Below are 26,581 nucleotides of genomic sequence, written 5' to 3'. Positions count from 1 at the left end.
GTGCTAAAATAATGAGAGGTAAAGGGTCTGGATGTTTGCAACTAATTTTCAAATGGTTTAGCAAACAGACACCAAACCTGTGTGTTTTTGTGTTCATGCAGAGAGATGAAGAGAGAGAGCAGACAGACATGACAAAATGCTGAAAATTTAAAAGTCTGAGCTAAGGGTTTATTGTACTATTTTTTTCAGTTTTTCCTGTATCTTCAAAATTTTTCAATAAGTTGGGAAAAGTTAAAGAAGTAAGTATGTGTATGAGACAAAGAGTATGTGTAGACACAGGGTAACTAAAGCAGACCTTGCTGGGTGCCCAGCAAACACTCCCTCTCCTTACTATGAGAACTTGCATTTTGCTCCGTAGTTCTCCCCCATGAGCTGACTCAAAGGTAGGCAACCGCACCCCAACCCAGAGTCAGCTTCTGACTAACGTTAAGTGAATCCCTCCCCTTCACGGCGACTGGTATAGAAATGGGGGAGGGAACAACACGCGACACACAGGAAGGGACAGTCCCCTGTAGCCTCAGAACATGGCTATGTCTGCAGGGACACTGGAACTGCTGAGGTGCCCTGTCTCCAGCCTGAGGATGAAGCCAACACAAGCAGGAAGGGAAGCAGAGCCCAGATCCTGCCTCTCCTAGATTCCCTGTTCATGCGATAAACCTGTCCTTCAAGTGCAAGTCAGAAGGCTGGTTTTCCACTCCGGACTTAAAAATGATACTATCTGTTCAGGGTTGTAGGACGTGTCTGGGCCCAGCAGACACTGCTGGAAAAGCCTGTCCTGCCTTGGGTCTTTTCAGCAAAACCCTATCCCTTTAAGTATCATGAAGATGTCTGTGAATCCTCTCGCCCAGCAAGTTTCAAACAGGCACAGACATAAAAGTATAGGGTACAACTAAAAACTCTAAATTCTCAATTGGTCTCACTACAGATCACCAAGGACTGAGCAAGCACATCGATAGAATGGGGGAAGCAACAAGCAAGTACTGAAATTGGCTCCTAAGGTTGTTTTTGTTTTTTTAAATTTGAGCAGGGCATTCCAAGAAGGGAACAGCATGTACAAAAAGAGCTGCAAGCTGGGTGGTTCTGAATTATTATGGCTTATTGTTTGCTTAGCTTGTGGGAAATATTTGTTATTTTGTAGGAAATATTTTATGAATATACTAGTAAGTATTAAAAATATTTTCATTTCTCTTAAAATTCCATATTCCCCCCTGCCCAAAAATCAAGAATGGAATTTTAAGAAAAAATACCATGGCTTTAAAATGCCCGGAAATTTTACACCTCTGATCATGTATAATTAAGATCATAATTTAAATGAGATAAAACTGAAAACTTCCAAAAGCATTTGAAAAACTCAGATGAAAACATTCAATTTCATATGCCAAGGTCTTTTTTCTGAGAAACTACTGAAACACCTATTTCCCACTAAAGTTCAGAACTCAAAAATGCAGATTTTAACCAATTTTATCGAACTAGGGCAACTGTTAGGGGGCCAGGCTGGAAATTTTCAAGGTTTATGTAAACCTGAACATTGAATTTATCCCCAAAGAATGACTGCAGTTTACTGGATTAATTTTCACATTTATGGTAGCATTCCTTTTTCCTCAGAAGCTAACTGGAACTTTACTTTGAATTGCAAAGATAGGTCTAACCACCAAAACAACTTCTCTGGGAGCTCTGAGTGCTAGCCGTCTGGCCTCACCTCCCCGACGATGCTGTCCGCCCCTCAGCCCAGCCCTCAGCCTCACTGAACAGTCCTGTCACTGGACTCTGAGACGTCCATGCACGCAGGGCCCGATCTCAACTCACAGCTCCCATCTCTCGGTTCAAACACTGCCTCTACCGTTAGACATTTCCGTCTGCTCCAAACAGAAATAAGCCACTCCCGTCTCTCTAGTCCTACTGCTTTTTTTCCTCCATACTTTCTATTCAATTGCACTGAGAACCTAAAATGTTCTAAATTAAAAACAACGACAACAAACAACAACAGTACCTGGGGTTTTTTCTTATATCATCCAACTGGCCAACCACATGAGAAACATTGGTACGAATCATCTTAAAAGCAATTTCTTCTTCTCCCATGATTTCAAATCTAATATCAAAACATATTTAAAGAGTTAAAAATTCATGTGGATATGTAAAATAGAATTTCAATAAGAAAAGCATTTCATAAAAACTTAAAAAATCAGCATCCTTGGAATGACTTAATTTTTCCATATTACTAAAGAAAATAATCTCACATAAATTTCAAAGAATGCTTAATAAACTATGGTAAAATTATGAAAATACCACTCATAATTATCATTAAACAAAGAGAAAATGTATGTAGTACTTACCTATATTTGTTTTTGTCCTTATACGCTTTGTGGATTTTATCAGTTACTGGTTTACAGTTGGTTACTAGACTTTTAGTGACTGGTGGCTGCGAGAAAATACAGACATTACATTAGGGCAAAGACTAGGGTGAGGCAACTGAAGCATTTATCTCAGGTGCAAAATTTAAGGGGGCACAGAAAGACTCAGTAATTAAGATGACTTTTAATGTAATATTTTTAAAAATCAAATTGGCATACTATGGCCCACATGCTAATTGCCTGTTATTGTGAATAAAGTTTTATTTTAATCACACATTACTACACACTATCTGTTAAAACAGTCTTATAAGGAATTGCTATAATTTTTTATTTCGAAGATAAACTGTAATGAAGTGGTCTATATGATACTCATAAGCTAAGCTGTCATTCTTATAGTCTAATTAGAAAATATCCTGTGTGTAATCACAGTTAATTACAGTAATGAAGCCAACACCTTGGCTAAGAGTTCACTCGAGTAATGTTAACTAACGCTGTCTGTATAATTAGTACTTATGCTCTAAACAGCTTTATTTGCATAAGCCTCAAGACTAACTTATAACCATTACCAAAGCAGCCTACTTACTTAATCCGTAGCATTCAAAGGATATTTGCTGATTCTAAACCTCATGCCAGATATTTGGTAAAACAATAAAATGCTCTAATAGATGAATATGTGTGCATTTCTTTAAAAAAAAGCCCTAAAATTCCTCAAGAACCTTTCATCATGCCTGTAAAAGGGAAAGATGAATAACTGTTTTCTACGCATAGATCATCTTCCTTACAAAAGAACACTCTTCTCTAAGTTCTATGCAAGTGCAAGGGGTTGGTAATTGTAAAATCTTACTAGGAAACCAAAGTTTATAGAGAAGGAAAGACAGACAAGTGAAAGGACGGATGTGGAAATACAGATGGTGAAAGACAAGTCTGGAGCGAGCACTGTAACAGGCTGAGTCACTCGCAAAGCTCCCTGGATCTGGGGTGACATCAGTAGCCTCTAAGGCAACCTGTCAGCACGATCACAATGTGGTCCCGAAGACAGTGAAGACCAGAGAGGCCTGGTCCAGGGGAGAGGCTGAGTGGAGATGGTTTGGGAGCCCAGCACACTTTCTCCTTTCTTCCTCCTCTGTCCAATGCTCTGGGTTTGCCCACCAAGAAGATACCAGAAAAGACAAGTCAGGGCAGCCTGGAACCCTCGGCTCACTGGCCCCCTCCTGGAGAAAGGGTGTACCCAGATCTCTGATAACTGGTAGAACTTTATTTTGACAAATACATTAAAAAAATATTTAAACCAGGACACTGACCTCTGGATGATTTACAGTTGATTATATTAGCTTTGTTGGGGTAACTCCAAATTCGGGGAAAACAGAAAAGAGCTTTATCATTGTTTGAAAAGTCCTAAAACTGAGAATGTCTTTTAGCCTATGCAATCTACTTTCCTTTTTTTTTTTTTTAACTTTGATTCTATTCTCTCTGGAGGCAGGGAACACACCTACAGTGATTACAAATGTGCCTTTTTTTTTTTTTTTTTTTGTGGTACGCGGGCCTCTCACTGCTGTGGCTGCGGAGCACAGGCTCCAGACGCACAGGCTCAGCGGCCATGGCTCACGGGCCCAGCCGCTCCGCGGCATGTGGGATCTTCCCAGACCGGGGCACGAACCCGTGTCCCCTGCATCGGCAGGCGGACTCTCAACCACTGGGCCACCAGGGAAGCCCCAAATGTGCCTTTTTAATCATTAAGAACGCACTTGTAAAGAACTACTAACATCTCTGTATAACAGCCTGGGTCTGACAAGGCATTTTTACTGGATTGTGCCAAAGACCCAGAAGAAGCTGCTGCAGCTCACAAGACAAGCTGCCGTTCTCTTATCAGCCTGACTGCGCATCGGCTCCATGCGAGAACCCACAACCCGGAACTAGTCTCCACCTGCTGATTCATGCCTGTTTACCCCACTAGAGCAAACTCCCTTAGGGCTGACACCGGGTCTTATACCTCTACCTCAGTTGTGTTGATTTCATAGTTTTAAGTTTTAGAATATTTAGGGAACTGGCTTTAAGTGACACATTTGTATACAAACCCATGTCATATGCTAAACTAACCAACGCATGATCAGCAATACTTATAGTTTGTCTACAGGTTCCTAAAGCTGCTGGGCTGCCCCTCACAGTCTCCTCATGAGGGAGCTTCCTGGACTCTCTGAGAACACAAGTGAGAAATACCATCCCTGCCGTGTGCAATGAATGCCAAACGAATGACTGCCTTCTTTCAGGAATCAGATTTTTAACTGATTCATTACTCTTCTCTACATTCATTTACAAACATCTGCAGTTAATTATAGGGCTTGAGCATTTGCAAGATGGTCAGTTTTTTAAAAATACATGTTATTATGATTATGAAAGTGTAGTCTATTCATTATAGAAAATATGGAAAATACTAGTGTGAAAAAACGATATTAAGAACTACCTATGGGGCTTCCCATGGTGGCACAGTGGTTAAGAATCTGCCTGCCAATGCAGGGGACACGGGTTCGAGCCCTGGTCCAGGAAGATCCCACATGCCGTGGAAGAGCTAAGCCCATGAGCCACAACTACTGAGCCTGTGCTCTAGAGCCCGTGAGCCACAACTACTGAGCTCGAGTGGCACAACTACTGAAGCCCATGTACCTAGAGCCCATGCTCTGCAACAAGAGAAGCTACCCAATGAGAAGCCTGCACACCGCAACAAAGAGTAGCCCCTGGTGGCTGCAACTAGAGAAAAGCCCGCGCACAGCAACAAAGACCCAAATGCAGCCAAAAATAAAAATAAATAAATTTGTATTAAAAAAAACTACCTATGTTCAAAAAGAAAGCCAGACACAAGACTGCACACTGCATGATCTAAAAAAAAAACCATATATATACACACACACACACACACACACACACACACACACAATGGAATATTACTCAGGCATAAAAAGAAACGAAATTGAGTTATCTGTAGCTAGGTGGATGGACACAGTCTGTCATACAGAGTGAAGTTAAGTCAGAAAGAGAAAAACAAATACCATATGCTAACCCATAGATACGGAATCTAAAAAAAAAGGTCTGAAGAACCTAGGGGAGACTTCCGGGTAAGATGGCGGAAGAGTAAGACGCGGAGATCACCTTCCTCCCCACAGATACACCAGAAATACAGCTACACGTGGAACAACTCCTACAGAACACCTACTGAACGCTGGCAGAAGACCCCAGACCTCCCAAAAGGCAAGAAACTCCCCACATACCTGGGTAGGGCAAAGCAGAGAGATTCCCGCACAGAAGAGCGGTGCCGAGCGGCACTCACCAGCCCGAGAGGCTTGTCTGCTCCCCCGCCGGGGCGGGCGGTGCTGGAGCTGAGGCTCGGGCTTCGGTCAGAGCGCAGGGAGAGGACTGGGACTGGCGGCGAGAACTCAGCCTGAAGGGGGCTAATGTGCCACAGCTAGCCGGGAGGGAGTCCGGGAAAACTCTGGAGCTGCCGAAGAGGCAGGAGACTTTTTCTTCCCTCTTGGTTTCCTGGTGCGCGAGGAGAGGGGATTAAGAGCGCCGCGTAAAGGAGCTCCAGAGACGGGCGCGAGTCGCGGCTGAAAGCGCGGAGCTCAGAGACGGACGTGGGACGCTGGGGCTGCTGCTGCCGCCGCCAAGAAGCCTGCGTGCGAGCGCAGGTCACTGTCCACACCGCCCTTCCGGGAGCCTGTGCAGCCCGCCACTGCCGGGGTCCCGAGATCCAGGGGCGGCTTCCCTGGGAGAACGCACGGCGCACCTCAGGCTGGTGCAACGTCACGCCTACCTCTGCCGCTGCAGGCTCGCCCCGCACTCCGTACCCCTCCCTCCCGCCCGGCCTGAGTGAGCCAGAGTCCCCGAAGAGGCTGCTCCTTTAACCCTGTCCTGTCTGAGCGAAGAACAGACGCCCTCCGGCGACCTACACGCAGAGGCGGGGCCAAATCCAAAGCTGAGACCCAGGAGCTGTGAGAACAAAGAGAAAGGGAAACCTCTCCCAGCAGCCTCAGAAGCAGCGGATTAAAGCTCCACAATCAACTTCATGTACCCTGCATCTGTGGAATACATGAATAGACAACAAATCATCCCAAATTGAGGAGCCAGGAGCCAGGAGTCAGTGCTGTGCCTCTGAGGTGGGAGAGCGAACTTCAGGACACTGGTCCACAAGAGACCTCCCAGCTCCACATAATATCAAACGGCGAAAATCTTCCAGAGATCTCCATCTCAACACCAGCACCCAGCTTCACTCAACGACCAGCAAGCTACAGTGCTGGACACCCTATGCCAAACAACTAACAAGACAGGAACACAACGCCACCCATTAGCAGAGAGGCTGCCTCAATTCATAAAAAGTCCGCAGACACCCCAAAATACACCACCAGATGTGGACCTGCCCACCAGAAAGACAAGATCCAGCCTCATCCACCAGAACACAGGCAGTAGTCCCCTCCACCAAGAAGCCTTCACAACCCACTAAACCAACCTTAGCCACTGGGGACAGACACCAAAAACAACGGGAACTACGAACCTGCAGCCTGCAAAAAGGAGACCCCAAACACAGTAACATAAGCAAAATGAGAAGACAGAAAAACACACAGCAGGAGAAGGAGCAAGATAAAAACCCACCAGACCTAACAAATGAAGAGGTAATAGGCAGTCTATCTGAAAAAGAATTCAGAATAATGATGGTAAAGATGATCCAAAATCTTGGAAATAGAATAGACAAAATGCAAGAAACAGTTAACAAGGACCTAGAAGAACTAAAGACGAATCAAGCATCGATTAAAAGCACAATAAATGAAATAAAAAATACTCTAGATGGGATCAATAGCAGAATAACTGAGGCAGAAGAACGGATAAGTGAGGTGGAAGATAAAATAGTGGAAATAACTGCTGCACAGCAAAATAAAGAAAAAAGAATGAAAAGAACAGAGGACAGTCTCAGAGACCTCTGGGACAACATTAAACGCACCAACATTCGAATTATAGGGGTTCCAGAAGAAGAAGAGAAAAAGAAAGGGACTGAGAAAATATTTGAAGAGATTATAGTTGAAAACGTCCCTAATATGGGAAAGGAAATAGTTAATCAAGTCCAGGAGGCACAGAGAGTCCCATACAGAATAAATCCAAGGAGAAATACACCAAGACACATATTAATCAAACTGTCAAAAATTAAACACAAAGAAATCATATTAAAAGCAGCAAGGCAAAAACAACAAATAACACACAAGGGAATCCCCATCAGGATAACAGCTGATCTCTCAGCAGAAACTCTACAAGCCAGAAGGGAGTGGCAGGACATAATTAAAGTGATGAAGGAGAAAAACCTGCAACCAAGATTACTCTACCCAGCAAGGATCTCATTCAGATTTGATGGAGAAATTAAAACGTTTACAGACAAGCAAAAGCTGAGAGAGTTCAGCACCACCAAACCAGCTTTACAACAAATGCTAAAGGAACTTCTCTAGGCAAGAAACACAACAGAAGGAAAAGAACTACAATAACGAACCCAAAACAATTAAGAAAATGGGAATAGGAACATACATATCAATAATTACCTTAAATGTAAATGGACTAAATGCTCCCACCAAAAGACACAGACTGGCTGAATGGATACAAAAACAAGACCCATATATATGCTGTCTACAAGAGACCCACTTCAGACCTAGAGACACATACAGACTGAAAGTAAGGGGATGGAAAAAGATATTCCATGCAAATGGAAACCAAAAGAAAGCTGGAGTAGCAATTCTCATATCAGACAAAATAGACTTTAAAATAAAGACTACTAGAAGAGACAAAGAAGGACACTACATAATGATCAAGGGATCAATCCAAGAAGAAGATATAACAATTGTAAATATTTATGCACCAAACATAGGAGCACCTCAATACATAAGGGAAATATTAACAGCCATAAAAGGAGAAATCGACAGTAACACAATCATAGTAGGGGACTTTAACACCCCACTTTCACCAATGGACAGGTCATCCAAAATGAAAATAAATAAGGAAACACAAGCTTTAAATGATACATTAAACAAGATGGACTTAATTGATATTTATAGGACATTCCATCCAAAAACATCAGAATACACATTTTTCTCAAGTGCTCATGGAACATTCTCCAGGATAGATCATATCTTGGGTCACAAATCAAGCCTTGGTAAATTTAAGAAAATTGAAATTGTATCAAGTATCTTTTCCGACCACAATGCTATGAGACTAGATATCAATTACAGGAAAAGAGCTGTAAAACATACAAACACATGGAGGCTAAACAATACACTACTTAATAACGAAGTGATCACTGAAGAAATCAAAGAGGAAATCAAGAAATACCTAGAAACAAATGACAATGGAGACACGACGACCCAAAACCTATGGGATGCAGCAAAAGCAGTTCTAAGAGGGAAGTTTATGGCAATACAATCCCACCTTAAGAAACAGGAAATATCTCGAATAAACAACCTAACCTTGCACCTAAAGCAATTAGAGAAAGAAGAACAAAAACATCCCAAAGTTAGCAGAAGGAAAGAAATCATAAAAATCAGATCAGAAATAAATGAAAAAGAAATGAAGGAAACGATAGCAAAGATCAATAAAACTAAAAGCTGGTTCTTTGAGAAGATAAACAAAATTGATAAACCATTAGCCAGACTCATCAAGAAAAAAAGGGAGAAGACTCAAATCAATAGAATTAGAAATGAAAAAGGAGAAGTAACAACTGACACTGCAGAAATACAAAAGATCATGAGAGATTACTACAAGCAACTCTATGCCAATAAAATGGACAACCTGGAAGAAATGGACAAATTCTTAGAAATGCACAACCTGCCAAGACTGAATCAGGAAGAAAGAGAAAATATGAACAGACCAATCACAAGCACTGAAATTGAAACTGTGATTAAAAATCTTCCAACAAACAAAAGCCCAGGACCAGATGGCTTCACAGGGGAATTCTATCAAGCATTTAGAGAAGAGCTAACACCTATCCTTCTCAAACTCTTCCAAAATATAGCAGAGGGAGGAACACTCCCAAACTCATTCTACGAGGCCACCATCACCTTGATACCAAAACCAGACAAGGATGTCACAAAGAAAGAAAACTACAGGCCAATATCACTGATGAACATAGATGCAAAAATCCTCAACAAAATACTAGCAAACAGAATCCAACAGCACATTAAAAGGATCATACACCATGATCAAGTGGGGTTTATTCCAGGAATGCAAGGATTCTTCAATATACGCAAATCAATCAACGTGATACACCATATTAACAAACTGAAGGAGAAAAACCATATGATCATCTCAATAGATGCAGAGAAAGCTTTTGACAAAATTCAACACCCATTTATGATAAAAACCCTGCAGAAAGTAGGCATAGAGGGAACTTTCCTCAACATAATAAAGGCCATATATGACAAACCCACAGCCAGCATCATCCTCAATGGTGAAAAACTGAAACCATTTCCACTAAGATCAGGAACAAGACAAGGTTGCCCACTCTCACCACTCTTATTCAACCTAGTTTTGGAAGTTTTAGCCACAGCAATCAGAGAAGAAAAGGAAATAAAAGGAATCCAAATGGGAAAAGAAGAAGTAAAGCTGTCACTGTTTGCAGATGACATGATACTATACATAGAGAATCCTAAAGATGCTACCAGAAAACTACTAGAGCTAATCAATGAATTTGGTAAAGTTGCAGGATACAAAATTAATGCACAGAAATCTCTGGCATTCCTATATACTAATGATGAAAAATCTGAAAGTGAAATCAAGGAAACACTCCCATTTACCATTGCCACAAAAAGAATAAAATATCTAGGAATAAACCTACCTAAGGAGACAAAAGACCTGTATGCAGAAAATTATAAGACACTGATGAAAGAAATTAAAGATGATACAAATAGATGGAGAGATGTACCATGTTCTTGGATTGGAAGAATCAACATTGTGAAAATGACTCTACTACCCAAAGCAATCTACAGATTCAATGCAATACCTATCAAACTACCAATGGCATTTTTCACAGAACTAGAACAAAAAATTTCACAATTTGTATGGAAACACAAAAGACCCCGAATAGCCAAAGCAATCTTGAGAACGAAAAACGGAGCTGGAGGAATCAGGCTCCCTGACTTCAGACTATACTACAAAGCTACAGTAATCAAGACAGTATGGTACTGGCACAAAAACAGAAAGATAGATCAATGGAACAGGATAGAAAGCCCAGAGATAAACCCACGGACATATGGTCACCTTATCTTTGATAAAGGAGGCAGGAATATACAGTGGAGAAAGGACAGTCTCTTCAATAAGTGGTGCTGGGAAAACTGGACAGGGACATGTAAAAGTATGAGATTAGATCACTCCCTAACACCATACACAAAAATTAGCTCAAAATGGATTAAAGACCTAAATGTAAGGCCAGACACTATCAAACTCCTAGAGGAAAACATAGGCAGAACACTCTATGACATAAATCACAGCAAGATCCTTTTTGACCCACCTCCTAGAGAAATGGAAATAAAGACAAAAATAAACACATGGGACCTAATGAAACTTCAAAGCTTTTGCACAGCAAAGGAAACCATAAACAAGACCAAAAGACAACCCTCAGAATGGGAGAAAATATTTGCAAATGAAGCAACTGACAAAGGATTAATCTCCAAAATTTATAAGCAGCTCATGCAGCTCAATAGCAAAAAAACAAACAACCCAATCCAAAAATGGGCAGAAGACCTAAATAGACATTTCTCCACAGAAGATATACAGACTGCCAACAAACACATGAAACGATGCTCAACGTCTTTACTCATTAGAGAAATGCAAATCAAAACTACAATGAGATATCATCTCACACCAGTCAGAATGGCCATCATCAAAAAATCTAGAAACAATAAATGCTGGAGAGGGTGTGGAAAAAAGGGAACACTCTTGCACTGCTGGTGGGAATGTGAATTGGTACAGCCACTATGGAGAACGGTATGGAGGTTCCTTAAAAAACTACAAATAGAACTACCATATGACCCAGCAATCCCACTACTGGGCATATACCCTGAGAAAACCATAATTCAAAAAGAGTCATGTACCAAAATGTTCATTGCAGCTCTATTTACAATAGCCAGGACATGGAAGCAACCTAAGTGTCCATCAACAGATGAATGGATAAAGAAGATGTGGCACATATATACAATGGAATATTACTCAGCCATAAAAAGAAATGAAATTGAGCTATTTGTAATGAGGTGGATGGACCTAGAGTCTGTCATACAGAGTGAAGTAAGTCAGAAAGAGAAAGACAAATACTGTATGCTGACACATATATATGGAATTTAAGAAAAAAATGTCATCAAGAACATAGGGGTAAGACAGGAATAAAGACACAGACCTACTAGAGCATGGACTTGAGGATATGGGGAGGGGGAAGGGTAAGCTGTGACAAAGTGAAAGAGCGGCATGGACATATATACACTACCAAACGTAAGGTAGATAGCTAGTGGGAAGCAGCCGCATAGCACAGGGAGATCAGCTCGGTGCTTTGTGACCGCCTGGAGGGGTGGGATAGGGAGGGTGGGAGGGAGACGCAAAAGGGAGGGGATATGGGAACATATGTATATGTATAACTGATTTAATTTGTAAAATAAAATTAAAAAAAAAAAAAAAAAAAAAAAAAAAGAACCTAGTGGCAGGACAGGAATAAAGATGCAGAGAATGGACTTGAGGACACAGGGAGGGGGAAGGGTAAGCTGGGAGAAAGTGAGAGAGTGGCATGGACATACATACACTACCAAACGTAAAATAGATACCTAGTGGGAAGCAGCCGCATAGCACAGGGAGATCAGCTCAGTGCTCTGTGACCACCTAGAGGGGTGGGTTATGGAGGGTGCAAAGGAGATGCAAGAGGGAGGGGATATGGGGATATAGGTATACGTATAGCTGATTCACTTTGTTATAAAGCAGAAACTAACACACCATTGTAAAGCAATTATACTCCAATAAAGATGTTAAAAAAAAAACTACCTATGATTTAACCTACTGTCATTTTCATTAATTCTGGGGATGTGTGAAGGTATCAGTTTTCCATAGTTCAAACCATATTCTGTATATGGCAGTACCCATTTTCCCCCCACCTAATTTTATTTTATAAACATTCTTCCATATATATCAGTAAAAATTAACTGTAAGCATCACATAATGGCTGTACTATATCCTTGGTCCATCAATTCTAAATGCACTTTTTTTTCCCACATTATCATTTCTCTGAAGCTGGGATGCATCTTACAATCAACAAAGTCTTCCAATCATTTCAGCCAAATGCTACTCTGATATACTTGTGTATAGACCATCCACTGCCCCTAGTGGTAAGATCCAGAAAGTGCCAGCATCAAAGCAACTGAGCTTTGATGAAAGATGGGATTCCATCTGATGTTTAACCTGAGGATTGTTCTCCCAAGCCAGTGAGTATACTCTGGCGCTATCCTTAGTGAATAGGATGTCTGCTTATAGAATATAAGCAACTAATCTCAGTATTAGCTTAACATCCATTAGGGAGGAAAAAAAGATGTTCCAAAGAAAAATACGAATGATTCTGGATCTGTGCTACTGATTTCCACCAAAGACCTATAACCAGAGCCTGCTTCTAGTGTTTGAAGTGCTCTACGGAAATGATGTAACTAACACCCGATAAGGATATACTTTCTACTTTACATAAAAGAACCCACGGCACTCACCAGATTGGGATCATAGTATGCTTCCTGAGTTGGCGGGATGTTGTTTAGCTGAGTGATGTTAGCAGGAAGCATTTTCGAACAATTTATTAACACGTGTTCCAGACCTGTTAAGTCCTAACAAAGCAAAAATAAAAGGATAAACATATATACATTACAAGTAACAATTGTGGTTTTAAAAATAAAAATGTTAAAGTCACCAAAATTTAAGCATTATCGTCAAAGAGGGTTTGACTATATGATTCTTAAAGACACCCTAAAAAGAGCAGAATGAAACAATACAAATAACCCATCTTTGTCTCAAAGTAGAACATACGGGCCTGCGAGGCACCGTTTTACACAAGGTGGCCCACGGGATCACCAGATGGGTGTCCTGCAGCTGGATTCATCTTGGAGCTCTCCATTAGTGAGTGTCCTACTCCTGGGACTAAAGGATGCCATGACAGAAGGGCCTCTGCAACACCGTGGACCTGGCTAAGATCTCCACTCGGCCACACCTGAAGCCCCTGAATGAGCTTGTCACGAGAATCTTATCTGCAGGTATGGTCTGCCTCGTCTCCAGACAATACAATTACAATCCCTACTGAAAGCCTAAAAAAAGTAATCTTATAAAATATGAACTTCAAATTTGACTTTAATCCTGGCATTTAAAATGGACTAGATGTGAACCCCCTCATTAAATATGAAGAATTACTTGTACTTGCATTCCATTCAAGTATGTAGGGGAAAGAAAGTGTCAAATATAAAAGTTTCATTCAAAATGTCATTGAATTTAGGGGAAAAAAATTACAATACCTGCAAACTTAAAGGCAGGTCGTGAATTCTGGTAGCCAGCGTGCGGATTTCTCTGTCAGATAAGACACCAGATTGGTCTGTGTCAACTTCATCAAAAACTTGAGATATGTTCAGTGGCTGAACTGCACTCATGAGATAATAAAAATAAGAGAAGGCAAACTGCATGTCCTCAGAGTGGCGCACTTTGTGAAATGATGTCTTGTCAAATTCTTCAGGGAACCTGTCCAAATGTAGCATACCATAAGATCTGGATATTTAAAATATATACAGTACCTAACACTTGTGGAGTCAGAATCTTCCTTCCCACTTATTTAGATAATACCTTCGACATACTAGTCATGAAGTGTTAAAGCCATAAACGCAGCATAGCAAGGATGTAAACTTCAAGCAGCCTTGGCTCTGAGCACACACAAACAACTCAAACACAAGCAAGACTTACATGTCTTGCAGTTCTTGCATAACTATTCGGTCGATCATGTGAGGCATGTGTGCAGGGACTTTCCGAGACGTGAATCCAAACTTGCTATTTAGAATTTTGTTTACATATCGGAGGGAATCTGCGAACGTATCTTTTAGTTGCCTCCCTGTGTGTTTGCTCTCAGTAAAGTATGCCAGTTGTGTCTTCAGTGACTCTTCTTCCTGAAAAGAGAATTCCACACAACACAGCATTGTGTTTAGTGCACAGGTGCCCTGTGCTAACAAGAGACAGAGGTACTACTTTATGTGACGTGGTAATAACTAGTCACTAACTGTCCTGAGGGGCAAATGAAATGAGCACCAACAGGTCTCCTCAAGCATCCTAACAGCAGGACAAAACTGGATTTCAGTGAAAGTATCGCCAACATCGGCTTGAGAACAACAGCTGTGGGGTGGAGGTCTGCTTTTAGGGTACTCTTTAAGGACTAGTCACTGATCATGAGATTTCATAGCCGATTTCAATGCAATATTTAATTGATTTACAATAAAGTTGATAGTGCTTTCAGTATCAAGTTATTTCTACTGGTGACATCAAAGCAAGTCCTTGAGTTCTGAACACAGAGACTAGAATACAAAATTGGTTTCACCATGTAACAGTGTTAATATTATGAAATGTAAAGAACCCTATCAAAACCAGTAAGAGGCGAAACTGAATGAATGGGCAAAGAATATTGGCAAAGAACCTGAACACACTTTACAGAAGATGAAATATTTTTGCTTCTCAAACTGATGAAACTATAGATGCTATTAACTGCTGTTGGTTAGTCCTGTGGAGAAACAAGCACGCTTGCATACTGTTTGTGGAAGGAGGAAGGGGAGCAATATTTAAGAAAGACAGTTAAACTTTATACGCAATAGACCCTTTAACCTAGCAATTCTACCTACAGAAATAAGACTTCCTCAAGAGTAAGATATATGTACGAGAATATTTATTGCAACATTAGGTATTGGTACTTGCAAAAACACTGGACACAACTTACAGCTGTTAAAAAAAAACAATGGCAATTTGCCCACATACTACCACATCAAAGGCAACTGCAGAGCAGTATATGTAACTTCACTGCTGCAAAACAAACTATACAGTTTGTACGTCTGCGTATCTATAGAAAAATACTGGAAGAATACCCACCAAACTACATATTCATAGTGACTGTCTCAAGTAAGGAGATGAAGGAAGGAAGGAGACAGACCTTTCCCTTTTTTTTTTCTGCTTTTTTTGTTTTTTGCATTCTTGCGATTTTTACCATTAGCCTATAGTGCTTCTGCAGTTTAAAAAGCGGGGAGCGGGGGAGGATGAGGAAATCAATGTAGGCAAGAACGCTGCAGCCCCTCGCTTAACAATTAGTAAATGCTACCATGGCAGGGACAAGATGCTTCCTGAAGACCGTGAGAGGAATGAGACAACGCCCCTCTTCATCACTTTCCCCCAGCCTGACATCCACTCACGGCTGTGCTTCGGTCCCCATCCAGCCCCACCCTTCCAAGGTCAGCTCACAGGGCATGTCCTCCTGGATGCCTCCCCCAATACCTCCAGGCAGAGTTAAGGAATCTTCCCTTCGGACTCCTTGTCCGTACTTCAGCAGACACTTATCACACCGCCACAATTATTTGCCCACACATCTGTCCTCCCAGCTTGCCCTTTGAGTCTCCAAGAGCAGCGACTGTTCTCACCATCTTGCACTCCCCAGCAGTCAGCACAGTGACGGCGCTTGTGAGATGTACAAAGGACCCCAGGGCACCGTGGAGGCCGTGGTACAGGAGGGAGAGCGCTTGGCTCACCCTCACCTGCTGTTGTGATGTCGGGAAAGCTAACGAATTTATCTGCCTCTCGGGGTTTTCATTAGTAAAGTTGGAAAAACAGGAGATCTGACTGCACGAGGTATGCAAAAGCGTTTTCTGATATCACAACATGCCAAGTAAAGATACCATCCCTGTTCTACTATGGACTCAGGGTATGCCCCTGGCTAAATCCCTTACTCAGCCACATGACGTCTGCTTCCTAAACTGCAAAATGGGGACAATGAGAGCAGACTCTTACAAGGTAGTTTTATTGTTAGAATTATTGGGACAATTAAATGAAACCACATAAGAAAAGTACTGAGTCCAGTGGCGGGCACAGGGAAGTACTGAATAAGTGGTAGCTATTATTGTATCACTACCACTTACAAGGTTATTTATTTTTCCTGAGCATGGGAAAGAGTAAGGCTGGATGTAACTTACATCAAGAAGATCCTGGAAATACTTTTTCTTCTCCCATGGCAAAAAGCCCAGGTAACTCTCTGTGTAACGTTGCAGTTTTCTTCCAGGTAATACTTCCTGACCACCTAGGTAACTGTTAGCACTTTCCTCCAGTCTGTTCTTCTCTTGTTCTTTCCCTGTGATTACCTTTTGTGTCTCCCTGTTTTCCACTGGGAAAATCAGAGATGAGAGCTTTTCTTTTGACACACCTCCACCTCCTACTTTCGGGGTCACAGTTTTGGACCTGAATCTTGCTTTGGTTTCTAAGTCCAGGGGTGGAGTCTGGCTCGGGGAGTGGCCATTCACTGTCATTGTCACTGCTGGAACAGGCGATAACCCCTGGAATCTTTCAGATGTTCCTAAGCTGCTGGGTAAGATGCTTTTGTGAACCTGTTTTTCCAGTGGGGCCTCCAAACTGTCATTTCTTTGCCCTGTCATCAGAGGGTGATTTATTGTTAACTTTGCGTCCTGTGGGTTCATCAGAAACGACCTCAGCAGGGCTGACTTGGACAGATTGTAGCCTTTCATGGTGATGTCTCCGTGTTCTAGCTGCAAATCCAAGTTATTAAGGCTCAACTGGGTCTCTTTTGGAAGGAGTGAAATATTGACCAGCGGAATTTGCACCTCCATTTGGAAACTTCCTGTTGTGTTAACATCGTGTCTCTTGACCTTGGGGAAGCGTTTTTCTTCGGGGATGTCCTCAAACAGGATTTCCACCTCTGGAAGAAGAGCTGAGGGGCTAACCAAACTTTGGTAAGACTTCTGGGTCGTAGAATTCCGTTTGGGCTCCTCCCTTGTGTCAACCTCTACTGCTATCTGGATTCTGAACTCTTCATCATTTGTACTTTGAAATGTGAGATTAAAATGTATTGTGGTCGCATTCATTCCACTGTGCATTAAGAGGTGGATGGTTTTCCACTTATTGGCGATAGAAGCATGTCGGATTATTGGGTTGTCACTATAGGCGCCTTCGATTCCCCTTTTGGCTATTTCTGCAAAGCTGAAATAAGGCAGGCATTCACCTTTTGGAATAACATAGTGAGTCTGGTTTGGGAGAAGAGTTACTTTATACAGTTCATGAAAATGATCTAGAGGAAAAAAACACAAACATGATTTTTAAAAAACTATGCATTTTCTCCCTTTTCCTTTAATTCTTAGGGTTTGAGTTTTCACTTTCTAAGAGTGACTTTAAATGGACTTTAAAATCATCAGAAGTTCTAACACAAAAGCTACTGGTATAGGGCTCATTTTTACTTTCTGAAGCAATCACTGTTATCGACGTGGAATGCTGAGGCTGACTCACTACAGAGACAAGGCATGATTCAGGACAGCGAATTCCAATGGTCAACTTCCATCTTTTTGTCCATTTGAAAAAAAGACAACTTTCTGACCAAAAGAACTGCCATTAATAAGCTATCAACAAGATCCAGTATTCAAACCAAGCTTATTTAATGAATTATTAGTCTCCTTGCACTGTTCCCAAATTAAACCTTCACCATGTAAGATAAATCTAAGATAAATCTGCTTACTAAAAAAAAGAAAAAAAAATCAGACTAGAGCAATAACAGGAAAAGATGCAGCTTCAGTGTCTCCTGTTTTCTAAAGATCTGTGCCCTCTTATAACTCACAACTAGTTTGGATGCAAGGCTGGGAAAGGGATACCTAGAGAATTATTACTTTAAATAACAAAAACGATCCAAACCCCTCTATTTATGAAAGATTGTTATCCCCCTATCCTAAATACGTTTTTATGGCAATAAATATACCTTGCCCACAGTCACCAGCATCAAACCCACAGGATAAGACATTGCAGGCTTGGTCACAGAACTTATCGGCGAGCCAGGAATTTGCACATCCTTGATTACAGTAAGTGACGCCGCTTATTCCTCCACCGAAATGCCAGGGCTGTCCGACTCCAATGCCCCCGGTGCCCCCACCTCCTCCTACATAGCGACCTGTACCACTGTTACCTGGAGGGAGAGGAGGAAAACAGAATCCTGCTGTGCTTACAGTCTTGGAAAAAGCCAGTTCCTTATGTCTCAGCTGTGTTTTCAAGACCAATGCATGTACTTCAGTCAGGAAAGGTTCACCCCATTCTTTAACAGAAGATTTTACGTAGCTTAAAAAGAGACAAACTGAAAAGGGGCATCAGTTGCCAGTGGACTGGGTGTGGGATGACCAGGCCTCGGCACTTACCATCTGCGCAACCCAGAAGTACAGGCCTCAGATGTGCTCAAGGGGGGCACATGCAGATGTGTATGGAGAATCAGATTATTCTGAAGACCGTGACTCTGGGGACTGACAAGAACATGTCCCAACACCGGCAGTAAGCCTGTGACCAAGTGTCACTGCTCTGTCCCCGAGCTCTCCGCGTTGCAGAGACTCTCCTGCATGTCTACGTTTTCTCCCTGCAGCGGTTCGTATTTTTCAAAAGTGCCTCTGATAGAGCTGACTGAAACACAAGCTTTGTTTCTTCTAACACCTTCCCAAACCTGCTTCCTCAAATGGAGTAGGAGGATAATATCTGTGTACCTACTCTCCTTTCTTTGGTGACTGAGAAATTCAAGTGGATAATGGATGATGCTTTATAAGCTGAAAGGCAATAAAGAAATGTAAAAACTTGTTATCCTCACCAAGTCTAAATGTAAGTGTACAAGAAAGGGAGAAGAGATGCCGAGGAGAGGAGATGTTTACTTCTTCTGCATCTCTTTAGTCCCTCACTGACCTGGAGCAGTGTGCTGCTAGGGGCCACTGGCCATGACCTCCGACAGGAACCAGTGAGAGCGATTCTTGCTCTCCAGCTCACATAATTAAGGGTATAACTGATTTTCATATTTTGAATAATAAAAGACACTTTCAAGTGCAGGGTCATGTGGGAAAATGCCCCCAACAAGAACAATATGAATAAACTGGGCCACATGGGGACACCAGTCATCACCTCCAAAGAGTCTATGGATGATTGTTTCAATATGGGAAGAATGTTTAATTAAGTCACTGTACATGGTTGATAATGACGACAAATGAAAAAAATTCTGTCAACATGGACAAGTTACATTTGAACACACCCTCACCGGAGCAATCACCGCCATCCCAATCACAGGCCGAATTATTACAAGCCTTGTCACAATAGCCATCTTTAATCCAGGATCCCGGGCAGCCCTCAGCACAGTTTGGCACAGGCCATGTCAAATAAACCTACGATAAAACCAGAGGGAAAATAAAAGTGGTTTCTGGTTTCTGACACCTTTTTTAAAAATATATTTATTTATTTATTTGGTTGCACGCCAGGTCTTAGTTGCAGAAGACGGGCTCCTTAGTTGCAGTTTGCTGGCTCCTTAGTTGTGGCAGGCATGTGGGATCTAGTTCCCTGACCTGGGATCGAACCTGGGCCCCCTGTATTGGGAGCTCAGAGTCTTATCCACTGCGCCACCAGGGAAGTCCCCTGACACTTTTTATTCTTAAATTAGGATTCCTTTAACAGAAAAACAAAACAAATTGAGCCTCTAGAAAAGGTCTGCATTCAGGGCCATCCTGTGGTAGTTTCTCAGTCCTGCCCTGCTGATGGGTCTTACCCGGCACATTTACTCTTTTCCGTTGCTCAAGGAAAGGAGACAAGGACTCAACTTACGGGTCAGTCTTACAACATGGTCTTATAAGTGATCTATTTTGAAATAAAGCAGCAACATGCCAGACTTAAATGCGAGTCCAGAGCACATGCAGGTGGAAAGCGTGCACACAAGTCACTGCTTTTCTGTGACACTGCTGCCAACTCCTAAGCAGATTCATGCACCATCTCGTCTCAAGGCTGAAAAGGGGGGGGACGAACTCTCAATATCCTTATATGCGAGGTCCTGGGAGGAATTATCCAGCACGGCGTTCTGAGCTGTGAACCTGTCTGCTTTCGAAACAACTGACATGGTGCGTGCTTGCTTTCTAAATTAAAATCATTTTTGAAAAATGCATTCCCCTTTAAAATCTCCGTATCTTTGCATGGTCCAACTATCTGGAAAGTCTTTCTTTATCTGGCTAACTCTTGTTCGTCCAAGCTCATTTCAATCCCTATCCCAGTGTGATTTCACTCTCTGGCACTCAAAGTGATGGCACTCTCTCGCACCCAGGACACACCTACTGGCACAGAAATCGCTGTACATCGTCACTGATTTTGTCTGTCTCCCCTGTCAAGCAAGCCATAGCCTGACAGAGTTTTAGAACTTACAAGCTCATGGTGATAAGTCTCCAACTGATCACTGAACCCTTCTAACAACACTACCAGGGTCTTCCTGTTCCCCCCAATACACAGACAGGAAACCTAGAGGCCAGGTCATCACCCAGGACAGTGCTACACAGCTGGCACCTATATCGGTGCTCATGACCACTTTCCCATCCTGCCCCTCAAAGCCAGAGTGAGACTGGCTGCCTTCAAAGAAACTTCAGCCCTGTCTTTAAGCACTACTTTGAGCTTTCTATCTTGGGCATTTTGCTGACATGGTAAACACGATTTTGTGTTTCACAGTTCTTTGCTTTTTCTGCTGTTGTAGTAGCAAATGTAGAGGGTGGATCCTGGGTGAGAATATAGGGAAGCAAAGTTCCCACTGTAGTTTTCTCACTCCCTGATTGTTAACTTTCCTGAGCTTAACACTCAAAAATGCTTGTTTGATCAAATTTGAATATGGTATATATACTGATTTCCTTATTTCCTGTCTGTAACTTCTAAGCGACTTCTAAGCCAGGCATCTCTTAGCTACTCACCTTCTGACCTTTGGAGTGACTGTAAAAGTCATCCGGCCAGACATCCTTTCCAAACATGACATCATCATTCAGGTAAATGAACTTCTGGGACAGCCCTTCGATGCGATGGATGTGACTTTCAATAGCAGGTGAACTGAAGGTAGGCAAGTGGCTCAGATTTCGAAAAACATCCTTTTAACAGAAAAAAAAAGAAAGAGAAGGCGGATGAGAGGTTTTTGTTTTGTTTTGTTTTTGGAAAGAAGGGAGGGAGGGAGGCGAATGGAAGGATTAAAGGAAGGTGGAAATGAAGGTGAGATGGGTAAGAGGATGAAACCAGGAGCAAGACAAAGAACAGCAAAAGACAGAACAGGAAACCGCAGCCTTGTGACATGTGGCGAGTCGCTACCTGGTGTGTGACTATTGTCACCCGAGGATTATCGAGGTTCAGCCAGGATGGGATCTGTCCATTGGTGACAATGAAAATATTCCGAACCCACGGCGCGTGCCTCTCGATAGATCGCAGTGAGTACCTCAGCTCTTCATTATCTTCAAAACGGCTGGCAGAAACGTCTTCATCCTGCTTAGACTGAGGAAAGCATGGGGCACAGAAAGATGTAAAATGCCCCTAAGTCACACCTGCCCCTCCCAACTGTCCCTTCTGCACTCAGGGAGCGCCAGCAAACTTCCAAAGACCGTGTCCAGCTTTTACACATTACAAAAAATGCAAAACACTCAGCATATTTAAAACAACAAAACAAAAACATCATTTCTTTCACACATTTTGAAGAAAAATTTCTTGGATCTGATCCTAGGTCACTTCAATTAGTATAAACGAATGGTGGTGACTGGAAAATGAGAGAAGTGCCAATCAAGTCACCTCTCTGTAAGCCCTCTTCCTTCTTCTAATATAGTGACTCATAAATCTTTAATAATCAAAGCCCTCAATTCGGGTTCTAAAACAATCTCTGCATCCCTTACCTGGCTGATGGCACTCAGATCCCATAATAAATATGCAGGACTTATGGTCAGTTCCTTTCCATTGATGGTCATATTCTTCTTCGTCTGCTTATTCAGTTCTTGGAAATCTTTGGGGTTATTCAACTTTAGAAGTGCTACACTGGCCTCTGAATACAACTGCAACTATAAAATAACAAGAGGGTTACATGTGGAAAAAGTGAACATCAAAGAAGAGACACCTTAAACTTCCCAGTTTGATCCTCGATCTTTAAATACCTACAGTACATATATATACTACATATTGTGTACTCTACTACATGCTATATATTGTACATATTAAATGTATATTACATATATTTAAAAGATTAAAAGTTTCACATACATGTATGAAATAGTAAGCCAGTATCACCAAAAACAGAAGACCTGAACAGGCCAGACCCATTTCCCAAATGATGCAATGGGCCAAGTATTTAGAAACAAGACGGAGTCAGGGGCTTTGGCAAATGGGACATCTCAGGGCCCATCTGAAAACTGCAGCCACTAGTCAATAGTGACAAAGGCTGCCAGATCTCTGGAGAGGCCAGAATCCCCAGTGTTACATGAAATCTCCTGGTTTTCAATGGTAGCACAAATATTTTTGATTGGCATGCATTCAAACAAAACACATCTGGTCAGCAGTTTGTGACCTCTGTTCTAGAATATTACCCATCTGCCTACACTAGGGAAAGCCCTGCAAGGTAACTTCGCTGAACACTGGTGAACACCTGCCAGCAGGTGTCTAACAGCTCTTGTGCCCACACCTACGATGGGTGTCATGGCAGGGCTGCTTGAAGTGCTTCCACAGGAAAACCACCTTGAGAGGCAACGTTTTCAAAGGAACCATAAATCCAGGAGGGAACAGAAGCACCAACATGTTTTACAGGCAGGCTCCCCCGCCTTGACCAGAGCCCACACTACCCTTGATACGTTTTTTGTTTTAACTCTGTATCATACAATTTCCTGTGAAAAGAAGCTTTCAGAGCTTAAAAAGCAGGGAGAGAGTTGAAAACCAGTCATCTAGGACAGCAACATCCTTCTGCTGAACTGGCTCTTCTAATAGGGCCAATTTCTTAGCCTTCTTTCCTAATTTATAAAACAGACAAACAAATTACTTTGGGCTCATTCTGATCTCTTGTATATGCTACATGACTATATTTAGCTCATCTTGCAAAGCTTCCTGAGTTTATATAGGCCAAAAGTAGAGTTTATATAGGCCCTTTTTATTATGTAGGCATTAACTCTTACTGCAAATTGTGTGTGTGTGTGTGTGTGCACGCATGCGTGCGCATGCACACGTGTGTTGTCTTCCTGACTGATTACTTTCTCTCACCTTAACAGTGGCTGGTACACAAAGCACTCACCCAAGGTCAGCTCTCACCGCAGTCACTATTCGGCCTCACTATGTAGGGGACGGAGGGGAGGTGGGCCACGCAGGGCGAACATTCTGTCTGTTCTATCTGGGTACCTAACAGTCTCGCTGCCCTCCCCCAGCCTCTCCCACAGTGGCTCCCACAGAACCCTGGAGGGGCTCCCTGGAGTGCAAAAATCACTACTCTAGGATAAATAAATGTAGTATTTTAATATCCTAATTTTAAATTTATTTGGAAAATACCCTTATCTTAATTAATCTCTTCTATCCAAGCTGCTTTTATTCTAGAAAACTATTCTGAAATTTCAGACATTTTCCTAAGGTGATCACTAGCACAAGATGAGTAGGCAGTACCTGTCCTGAGATGCTCACAGCCCGGCCAGGGTCTCTGGGACAGAACTGAGTGCTAGGTGGCTTGGGGTCCACAGGCCTTGGCAAAGGCCCCCTGGAGGAGCCTGGGAGGGCACAGAGGTTCAGCTGCTCAGGTCCTGAAGCCCAGTGTCTAATGGCCCTCCCTCCCACATGCCACAAGGCACCTCCCACGTAACACCCCAAACCGAGCTCTCAGTGTCCTTCTGAAAATCTCGCTTCTCCCATGAAACTCTGAGTGTGGTTAATGCCACCACATCCATCTTCACTGGTCACACCCACATCCCCTTTCATTTCCCCTTCCATCTCCTCCAGTAGCTAGTAAGTCACCAGGTCGTGCTGAAGGTTGCTCTCAGATGCTTCTGGAAGCACTCTCATCACTGGCGCCACTGCCAAGGCACTTGTGGAACCTGAGTGTCTTGCTGGGCTACGGCAGCAGTGGCTGACCTGGCTTGCCTGCCTCCGGCTTCCTGTTCAATGTCTACCTGCCACACCTTCCCCTCCCGTGTTCTGCAGAACTGAACGGGGTCCTCCTCCTCAAGATGCTCTCTGCCTCCAGGATAGAGTCCGGGCTCCTCACCAGGGGATCTTTCTCAATCTGGCCTCTGCCTAACTTCCCAGTCTCAGCATCAGGAAAATCCCCACCTGGGCTCTGGCCTCTGGAACAGCTGCCTTGGTTCTCTGAAAAGACCATTTACTTGCAAGCCCCTAGCCCTCTGCTCAAGCTGTTCCCTCCCCTCAGAAAGGTCTTTCCCACTGGCTTCTCTGCTGGAAGAACGGCTGTTCTGTGCACGGCCCCAGCCAAAATGTTTCCTATTCTGCAAAGCCGTCTTTGCCTGCAGTACAACCGAAGCCCACATGTTCTCCCAGCACTTTGTATAAACACTCTGTTTGGAAGCAATCACACCCAAACACTAAGTGATTTTAGTCACTCAGTTATCCTTAGCACAGTTCCCGGCACAACAGCAGGTGTTTAATCAACGCTCACTAAAGGGACTGGGAACCCAGTGACTGGAAACTTCGTTCTCAGGGTGCCCATAATAGAATCAGGAAGTGGGACCCAAGGAAAGAGAGTACCTTGGAGAACCAGGCTTGAATACTGACACTCTCCTTCTGTGCTTCCTCTTTCTCGTTTTCTCTCTAGCCTCCAAAAAATCAGAAGTCCTCATCCCTGAAGCCAATTGCAGGTGCTGGCATTGTGACAATGAGCTGCAATGCACACTGTGACTAATTGGCTGTACCCTCCAGGAGGCGCTGGCCTCCACAAAGACAAGTCTGGGGAATCCAGATCAACCTCCAACGGGGTGAATGATGGAGGAGGGGGTGTCCCCATGGACCGAGCCTGGTGGTGCTACTGCCCAATTCAAGTTCCTGCGCCCCCAGCGTCTCCTGGCACACACCACTCCACACTGCCCAAAAACTAGTTTGCTGCGGGGTGACCACGACTTGGGCTGGTGATCTTTGGCAGGACACGCCCACCTAGCAGCAGATATGCTGATCAAAAGTGCAGATATGCATATGTCTGTAACTGTAGAACCAACAGCTAGGAAGCCAAGAAGCCAAATAAACATTGGCTGAAATGAATGCTAATCTATGGTTTTATCTGTCCAAATCCATACTAAAAATAATTCAGGGAAGGAGGAATATGATAATATCTATTTTAAAATAACTGCAGATTAAGAAATAACTCAACCCTAATCTAGCTGGGCATCACCATACTTCCAGGTACCATAAAGAAAGTTATGGAGGAAAATACGAAGAAAAGAAAAAGCATAAATGTCATTCATATTACCATGGTATTTACAAAGGTAATACAATGTATCTTAAAACAGTGAAACACTTAAGGGGAAAAGGAAACAAGTTAAAGGGAACTTTGACCGGCAGAGAGAAAACATGGTCCAGACATGAACTAAATAACCACCCCTCCCTGAGTCACAGCTCTCCCTGCCACTACCTCCACCCTTTCACCTCCCAACTGTTAAATGACATCCAGAAGAGCAGGGACTGAGAAGCAGGAAGCTAAACACAGTGGCAGAATGTAAAGAACATTTTTTTGTAAAATCAAGAAAAGCAGAGCCTAACAAATTCTGAGCCAAGAACGTTATGCCCTCTAGTCTGAGAGAAGAAACATTCACGTTTTACAACCTGGACTGTTTCTGACAGAAGAGCAGGCATCTTGGCATAAGGTCAAAAGGAAAGTACACCCACACGGACTGTGCCCTACATGAATCAGACGGATGGCTCTGAGAACAAGAAATGTTATGGAAAGACATGTCACCATCTCCAAAGTCAACTCACGAATGGCCTCGGTGGTCAAGTGTGAAGAGTTAATAAGTATAAATACTAAATACGTTAGTGGCTCAACTAGCTATTAATGAATGAAGGTTTCACATTATCAAATGTTCCGAAAATCTGAAGCATCCCCCCTCTGTGAGTGGAAGCTCTTCATAAATCCACAGGAGCCTGTGTGTACCTACCACCACATGTCTGATTTCCCCCCATCCCCT

The 26,581-nt window shown here is 42.7% G+C and overlaps 1 protein-coding gene across 3 annotated transcripts in view; it reads right to left on the bottom strand.

Annotated features, from left to right (window-relative positions):
• GNPTAB (N-acetylglucosamine-1-phosphate transferase subunits alpha and beta) overlaps positions 1–26,581 on the bottom strand; it is an 86,794-nt gene that overhangs the window by 8,812 nt on the left and 51,401 nt on the right. For 2 of the 3 annotated variants that reach the window (XM_060112820.1, XM_060112822.1), the window contains 11 exons: positions 22,319–22,480; positions 21,747–21,926; positions 21,362–21,532; positions 19,678–19,807; positions 18,379–18,582; positions 16,595–17,700; positions 14,337–14,536; positions 13,898–14,117; positions 13,106–13,219; positions 2,334–2,419; positions 1,991–2,089 (listed from right to left, as the gene is read on the bottom strand). In XM_060112820.1, the coding sequence (XP_059968803.1) occupies positions 1,991–2,089; positions 2,334–2,419; positions 13,106–13,219; positions 13,898–14,117; positions 14,337–14,536; positions 16,595–17,700; positions 18,379–18,582; positions 19,678–19,807; positions 21,362–21,532; positions 21,747–21,926; positions 22,319–22,480 (2,672 nt within the window). The remainder of the gene's footprint in view (positions 1–1,990; positions 2,090–2,333; positions 2,420–13,105; positions 13,220–13,897; positions 14,118–14,336; positions 14,537–16,594; positions 17,701–18,378; positions 18,583–19,677; positions 19,808–21,361; positions 21,533–21,746; positions 21,927–22,318; positions 22,481–26,581) is intronic. The other variant, XM_060112821.1, reaches the window with a different exon arrangement.

This window comes from Mesoplodon densirostris, chromosome 11 (assembly GCF_025265405.1).
Source record: "Mesoplodon densirostris isolate mMesDen1 chromosome 11, mMesDen1 primary haplotype, whole genome shotgun sequence".
Lineage (NCBI taxonomy): Eukaryota > Metazoa > Chordata > Mammalia > Artiodactyla > Ziphiidae > Mesoplodon > Mesoplodon densirostris.
This window is presented reverse-complemented; position numbering and strand designations above follow the sequence as displayed.